This window comes from Rasamsonia emersonii, assembly GCF_000968595.1.
Source record: "Rasamsonia emersonii CBS 393.64 chromosome Unknown ctg1118621760071, whole genome shotgun sequence".
Taxonomy (NCBI): domain Eukaryota; kingdom Fungi; phylum Ascomycota; class Eurotiomycetes; order Eurotiales; family Trichocomaceae; genus Rasamsonia; species Rasamsonia emersonii.
In genome coordinates, this window is record NW_013563216.1 from 80374 (window position 1) to 88361 (window position 7988).

The 7988-nt window shown below is 46.1% G+C and overlaps 3 protein-coding genes across 3 annotated transcripts; 1 reads left to right on the plus strand and 2 right to left on the minus strand.

The window, feature by feature from the left end:
• Positions 1-1667: 1667 nt before the first annotated feature.
• On the minus strand, positions 1668-2235 carry T310_3496 (uncharacterized protein; the record flags this gene model as incomplete). Its single annotated transcript, XM_013473656.1, has 5 exons — positions 1668-1763; positions 1816-1836; positions 1882-1929; positions 2059-2154; positions 2197-2235. 5 exons carry the CDS (start codon positions 2233-2235, stop codon positions 1668-1670), a joined length of 300 nt encoding a protein of 99 aa, XP_013329110.1.
• Positions 2236-4702: 2467 nt separating this feature from the next.
• T310_3497 (uncharacterized protein) lies at positions 4703-5833 on the plus strand (the record flags this gene model as incomplete). The annotated part of the gene is made up of 1 exon (XM_013473657.1): positions 4703-5833. The coding sequence occupies one exon, from the start codon at positions 4703-4705 to the stop codon at positions 5831-5833; it is 1131 nt and encodes a 376-aa protein (XP_013329111.1).
• A 558-nt stretch (positions 5834-6391) lies between these two features.
• Positions 6392-6958, minus strand: T310_3498 (uncharacterized protein; the record flags this gene model as incomplete). Its single annotated transcript, XM_013473658.1, has 4 exons — positions 6392-6489; positions 6585-6707; positions 6766-6860; positions 6912-6958. 4 exons carry the CDS (start codon positions 6956-6958, stop codon positions 6392-6394), a joined length of 363 nt encoding a protein of 120 aa, XP_013329112.1.
• Positions 6959-7988: the final 1030 nt, after the last annotated feature.

Here is a 7988-nt window from a genome sequence, read left to right on the forward strand (position 1 = left end):
AGCGAAACAGGCACTGCTGTAAGATAATTCTTTAATAATTGCAATAGGTACCTCCAGGCAGCAATGTTGACCGTTTAATGATTTGGAATGGAACTCTTTGGTGAGTGCTACTATGAGACTCTCTAGTAGATATTTCGATATGAGCGTCCCCGACTTATCTCGCAGGGTAGGAGGGACCATGACAAACACTATGAGTTCGCCCATCCATGTACCCAGGGAAGGTAGTGATATTTATCGATTGCTCGCTGTTTATGCCAAGAATACAAATGGAGATGACACAAGTAGAAGTGGGAAGGATGCTACACTGTGCAGCACACCATGCCAGCAATCCCTGGTGCTGAGCTCCGATAAATCTTTTTCGTAGGGTGATAAATTGTCACGGATCTTGGTGTCAAAATGCATGGTGCTCGGTCGTATTATCGCCGATATGGTCATCGGACATCGGACAATCGAGACGTGTTAATCCCCGAAGATCAAGTTATCTGATTGATAAGATCTTATCTGATCCAACCAGCTCGGCCCTGGTCAACCAACTTGCACAATCTTGCCGAATTCGAAGACAACGAGGTAGTAGTTGAAAAGTTCAAGTCGTGTGGACAAGGGAAACAGTTTACTGCAATATAGTGATCTCGACTTTCATCCCGTCCACGTCGTCCGTATTGAATCTGAACACTGCCCGATCCGATGTCCGACGTTATGTCCGAGGCCAGGTACCAGCAATGGTACCCATCTAAAACTCCTATAACGCGTGCATGATATGATCAGATATATCTGAATTCATTCTCTATTTGTAGAGACATTGTACTGTATTCGAAGATATCTGTGATGACGTCTGAATCAAAGCCGCGAGCTTCGTTGCCCATCCTCGGAAACTACCCAACAGAACCTTTCAGCAGAGATTTAAGGGATAATATTCACGTCGTGCCTTCTGCCATTGGTGTTAGAAGCGAGCTGGTTTATGAAGATCCAGAAAATTTCATGGAGGATATCAAAGCCGACAATACCGACTCTCCTGATGGTGGTTTTCAGGCTTGGACAGTGGTACTGGGTGCATGGTGTTGTTCATTTTGTTGTTACGGGTGGATTAACAGTGAGTCTTGTTGGTTATTATCTGTGTCTGTTCCAAATTACAACTGACGATCGATATATTCCTGCCAAAGGCATTGGAGTTTTCCAAGCGTATTACGAGGCCAACCAGTTGAAGCAGTATTCGGCCAGCACCATATCCTGGATCACATCGCTCGAGATATTTTTCGTCTTAGTTACAGTTCGTGTCTCTATTCATGCCGATCGACATAAGCGCCAGTGGAGGCACATACTTAATATCTGGATCAGGGACCCTTCGTTGGAAGAATATATGACAGCACTGGGCCACGATATCTCTTGCTTTTCGGGATGCTAGCGCACGTCTTTGGTCTTATGATGGCATCAATTTCCAAAAAAAAAAAATACTATTAGTTTCTTCTCTCTCAAGGAGTTTGCAGTGCGATCGGAGCAAGTGCCATCTTCGCACCATGTATGTTTCCTCTATAGGCATCGTACAAATGGGACAACCATAGAAGAAATAGATCTCTGCTGACTACTATATGCTTTTAAAGGCTCGAGTGCTGTAGGTACATGGTTCAAGAAAAAAACGTGGGCTTACCAATGGTGTTACAATACGCGGGTCAAGTACCAGCGGCGTCATTTTCCCTATTACGGTCAATCACCTCATCCCTGAGGTTGGTTTTGGATGGGCTATGGGAATTGCTGCCTTTATGATCCTAGTATTACTTTTAATTATAACCTGACGGTGAAATCCCATCTCCCACCTACAGCACAAGCCAGCATCTCTATCTGGGATTTTGTCAGCGCTTTTTCAGAAAAGCACTTCGCACTTACAGCTCTAGCAGACTTCCTCTTTATATTCGGCTTATTCATACCAATCAACTATATTATCATTGAGGCCATCAACGCGGGAATGTCGCCGAGGCTAGCCAACTACCTGGCTCCTATCTTGAATGCAGCCAGGTCTGTAGTTTATCCCTGGGTCCAATTTTGTCGCTCTGGTGGACTCACAAAAACTGAATGGTTACTTATACACGCCTTTTCTAATAGTTTATTCGGGCAAATAATCCCTGGCATGCTCTCTGACAAGCTAGGTCGATACAATATCTTTATCATTGTCTCTTATTTTACTAGTATCATTGTCTTTACCCTGTGGATCCTAGCGTCTAGCAATTCTACTATCATCATTTTGCTGCCCTCTTTGGTTTAACTCTGGTGCTTTCATCTCAATGGGCCCAGCACTCGCAGCTCAAATCTCTCCCATGAAGAAGATCGGCTTACATCAAGGCCTTCTTTTTGCCATCATGTCTGTTGGCGCTTTGACCACAGGCCCTATTGGTGGTGCCATTATAGGGAGAGATGGTGGCAGCTTCACTGGCCTTAAGACCTTTGCTGGCATCAATTTGTTTTGGAGGTGCTACATATGCGTTACTGTTGTTGGATGCAATATTTTCAAGAAGTTCTAGTGAATCCTTTGTCCTTTTTGTTTCTTCTCTCCCCTTCCCCCCGGCCCCTTTTTTTTTTTTGATTGCTTGAGGCCTCAAAGAACAAGTACAGGTGAGTAATCTTGTCTTGTTGCTGCAGCAATATCTTGCTCCCATGTTATCAATTGTTCATCTTTCAGTACAAGGGTCCCACCCGCCTTTGGGATTCACCCTCTTTTGGGACGGCCCATCTTGAGCTCATCTCTCCTGTATCCCATTAAATTTCACTACAGTAACACGTGTAATTTTTTTTTCTATGAATCTACCATGTAGTGTAAAATTGGAAATAAAAAAACTAATCAAAAGAGGTTCCATCAATTATCCCTGCGCCCGCTTTTTTTTGACGTTCCCAAGTCACCTTTACACAGTCGGTGCCACCAAGAGAACTCCGACCCCAGACGAATCCAGGAACCTTCTGTGAGTCTCAATTTTACTCAAGAAAAAGCTATGATACAGTGGATTCAACCCTTTCAACTGCAAAAGGATTGCCCCCGATCTCTGCCTTGCTCAAAGAAAGGGACAAAACTTGCGCGGCCTGTTAGGGGGGTCTACGAGGTTCTCAGATTGAGGATGGCGTCTACACACATTCTCATTGCTGCGAGCTCGTTAGGGAGACATGAGTAGTTTTGTATACGATAAATAATGGTTTAAAGTGGACTGTTGCCATCAATTAAATAATGTCCGAACCAGTGAATCACCTATAAATTCTGCAGTCATTCATTTTTCAATGAAGTTCCGGACATCAATGTGTGAAGGAGCAACAACCAAAGAAAATTGAGAGGCGAGAATTGGATAAGCTAATTCTGCTTCATGCGATAGTCAATTTTTGTAGGTGCTAAATACCATATTGTTGAGGGGTCCACAGAGTAGCCTAGGGAGTACGATCAAAATTGACGTCGACGAGCTCCAGAGAGCCAATTCCATGTTTTTCCAGGCCATTCTATTCGCAGCATCCGCGTGGTCATAAATGTGAGGTTCATACGTGCGAATCGCTGCTTCGAGATTCTTTGGATTGTATTTAATGGAATTGGCCAGTTCCTGCGCATCTAACACGGCCGAATTGACTCCAGCAAAAGGCGACACCAAGTGAGTTGCATCTCCCACCAATGTCACACCCTTCCGTGTCTCCCATCTTAAACCCAGTGGCAATTGGTACAGGGGCCGAGGAAAAGTTGGTGTGTCTGCATGGCGCACAAGATCCTTCAGGCAATCATGCTAATCCCTGAAGGCAAAGAGCGTGCCTCGACCGAGGAAACTGCTCATCCAGGTCATTAATACAGCAATCGACCATAGTCATCCCGGTGTAATGGGTAAGGCATTCGTCAGTAGAGGGCGTACTTTAGACCACGCACCATCCGCGCCGACGACAAGGTCGGCGACTTTGATGCTGCTGTGGTTCGTGCAGTATGAATAAAATCGGAACATACCAGAAACCCCTGGGCTCTGTTGGTTGCTCGGAATCAAAGGCGCGGGGATCTCGGCTACGAAGGAGAGTCCCCATAGCTCTCGGACATAAGGCGGCAAGCTATTCCGTATATGTAGCTCATTGACTTAAGTTATCTGATTTGATGGTTACATGTCTAGCTTTCCAAATCTCGGAGTGGCGTGTGTCTCTCGGCGAGCTTTGACTTACCGAGCCGAGTCACTTTTTCAGATGAAAGGTTTCCGTCTTTCCGATTATAGTGATCTCCAAATATCCAATAGCGTCTTCTAAAAGAGGTTTGTCTTACTCCAGCGGGCCTATGTCTGCCGCGAGCGGACTAGACCTAGACGTTGTTTTTTCTTTCTTTTTTTTAAAAGCCTGGAGCTAGCGCTGATCTTTCGTTCAATGTACTCCGTACAGGGAGACGCCATCGCATGGTGCACACAGAACTTCGGATGGTGGCGGAGCGGGATTCATGTTCAGGACGATGATTTTGATCGACCGGTGGACTAGTGGAAGGAGTACTCTGTACTCCGTACATATCTCGGAGATAAGCTTGGTGGTGACGACCAGCGGTCAAGCTCGGCAATAAGACGTTGGCTGTAGCAGGTTGGAGAGACCATATAAATCATGATCTAGAAGTACTGCAGTCGAAGAAACTGTTACCTGCAGACTTCATTCCCATTCACACCCACAATACCTTGAAACCAAGAATTACAATTCAATTCGCATTTTGCAATCCTGAAAAATGGAAAACCAATCTTTCGACGTTGTTGTTGTCGGCCGCGGGCCCGTGGGACTCTTTTTAGCATGCGAGCTTCGTCTCGCAGGGCTGTCGGTCTTGGTTGTTGAGCGTCGTACCTCGGCCCCTCATGCAGAGGGGGTAGCGGAGACCCGTGCTTTTGTTATGCATAGTCGGACACTGGAAATCTTTGCCTTCCGCGGCCTTCTTGACAAGTTCATCCAGGAGGGCGTGAAGAGTGACTGGTGGCACTACGGTGTTCTCGACACCCGCTTGGACTATAGCGTATTCGGGGACGAAACGAAGCAGAACTATGTTCTTTTGGTTCCGCAGTACAGAACCGAAGAGATTCTATTGCAGTATGCCGAGGAGCTAGGCGTCGTTGTCGTCACCGGAATTCGCATCGAATCTGTGGAGCCGTTTCCTGAGTCTGCGATGGTACATGGAGTGTCAGTGAGCTCAGATGGCAGCACCGGCGGAACCCCTTTCAAAGCAAGAGGCAAGTTTGTTGTTGGCGCAGATGGGGTGCGCAGCACCGTCCGGAAATCTGCAGGTATCGCCTTTCCCGGTAGTCCAGCTACCCATACAGCCATGACTGGCGAGGCAACATTGGGAGTACCCATGCCAAATCCCTATATTGTTCACAATAGCTCCGGCCTCATTATCGGTGCGCAGCCGAAGATACCTAGTGGTCGAGCTCGTCTTGGTGTCTTCACGCCTTCTCGTGCCCACGTATCGGAATCGACACCCGTCACATTGGAAGATTTCAACCAAGCATTGAAGGAAGTTGCTGGCATCGACTACAAACTTTCGAATCCTTGCATGCTCCGTCGCTTCCATAATGAGGCTCGCTGTGCCGAGGTATACCGCAAACATGGTCGCATTTTTCTGGTCGGAGACGCGGCTCATCAGCACCTCCCAGCCGGTGGCCAGGGGCTCAATCTAGGCCTCCAGGAAGCATTCAATCTTGGATGGAAACTTGCAGCGGTCATTCGCGGCTGCGGTCCAGACTCGTTATTGGATACCTACGAGGCTGAACGGCGGCCAATCGCTCTCGACGTAGTGGAGAACACCACTGCTCAGTCTCTTTTGTTCTTTGTTTCTACACGACCAGATGGGCAATTCGAAAAGCGATGAACAAAATGCTGCAAGTGCCAGAAGCCAATCGTGCCCTTGCTGAACAAATCAGTTGCCTCGGAGTCTCCTACCCAAAGCCCCTTGACATGATCATCCCGTCCGGATGGGAGCCTCTTCCAGAGGCTGTTGCTGGAAAACGTGCCCTTGATGTTAAGTTTAGCCTTGGTAATGGGGAAGAAAAGTATCTGAGCGAGTTCACGAGAACAGGGAAATGGGTCCAAATTAGGTTCATCGAGAAACTACGGGGAGAGCCACCAACACCAGCATTTGATGGCATGACAGAAATGGTGGATGTTAGAGACATTTTGGAGGGCGTGGCGAGTTTGTACAGGTGTGGCTATCGCGAGATCCTGATCCGTCCCGACTGCTATCTAGGTTTTGGGCGCCGGTAGTCATATTACTAGACAATGGCTCTCCACAAAGTCATCTTGTCGGCTAGCCACACATTACCACCGTCACTCAGGGATATCACACCGTCGAAATCGATTTTGAACAGGCAAAGCAGAGCGCGAGGATGTCAACGTCTTATATTGCGACTCGCAGCGCGATTTTCAGCACTCATTGAACCGCTCCAATGCGGGAGGATACATAATACAGGACACTTTCACTTATTCTTTCTTGTTCCTTTTGTTGTTGCTTAGTCACTCTCTCGGCCACTAAGATTGCCAGTATATACAGGCCCATTAGCTACATAGACAGATTGCAAGAATCAGAGTTCTCTTATATATATTGCAAAGTGAGACAGACGTACGAGTACTAGATTCGCGGATATTCAATACATCTGTTCGGAAAGTGCACGCGGCGCTGGAATTCTCCTTTTCACTCTTTAGCGTGTCCTCTGTGCACGGATGGTGCACGTTAGATAGAATGTACCCTCAAAGATACATATAGATTTAAATCATTCTAACAACAATATCGAGAATACACCACACCCTGGACGACTTGGTAGTATTTTGCGGCCAAATATTGTTGAAATCCTGTTCGTAAATGACTCTGCGGGAAAGACACAGCTCTTGTTGCTGCAGGGCTAGCGTTTGGGGTGTCAGTCTTAATTCAAGTTCCTACTTCATAACCTTACTGCTTATTCGAATACATGCTGATGACGGTGACAAAGTTCATAACCATGGTGGTTAAGAAAAGTTCAGTTACGCAGAGGGCTAAGAGAAAGTGGTCTCCGTCAGCTGAAATTCTCCCTATGTCCGAATATTAATACTCTGGAAACTAGAACCTGCTCTACCGCTCCTCGAGATTCTATTAAAGCTAGCTTTGGCGACTTAATCGATACACCTTAACCTCACCAATTTAATGCACCTGATAGATCAATTGATGCTGAGAGAAGAGACAAGTTCCTCATGTCATAAAAGGCCCTAACCCACGGGGGTATGTCAACTCCAGTGGAGTCGACTTAGGGTTGTGCCTGATGTAGTTTAGTGCCAGGCTTGGCATGGGTGCAGTCGACTTCTACAGGTTAGGTAGGGTCGTTTGATGATGATTATTATTATTATTATTCTTCCATTTTAGAGAGCGTTTTTCAGTCAGAGACTATGCACGCTCTGCCTACCACCTAGGCAGTAGGGCTTAGTAGCTAGTATCTATATACAGGTGGGTTATGCTATAGACCAGTCAACAGTGGGAACCTTCTATGAGGGACAGAAATAGGGAATGAGAGACAGGCTGTAGTATAATGTAAAGAAATCAAATGTTAAGGAATAGTAGGTATAGGTGGATTTAACAAAGACAAAGAAATGAGAGAAAGAACAGAAAAAAAAAACACAAAGGGGAGTCAGGATAGGAGAGGTGGCTTAATAAGCATGATTAGATAATCTATGCCTAGTAAGCCTGGTTCTATGGGTTAGACTAGGTAGTAGGGTTCTTGCTTAATCATTAGCTCCTATGTGCCACTTCCTAGTGGCTATTTTTGTCTCCTTTAGGAATTCAACTAAACTTTCTTGGCCGTCCTTAGAAAAGAGATAGAAAAGATTATAATCTTTTCTATCTACCCTAGAGAATGCTCTATATCTGACATCTCTATAGGCTGGGCAATGGAATAGTAGATGATATGGGGTCTGCTCCTGATTGGTTTGGCATAGATTGCATGTTCCACTATTATATGCAGGTAGCCTGACTAGGTATGACCTAAAATACCCATGACCTA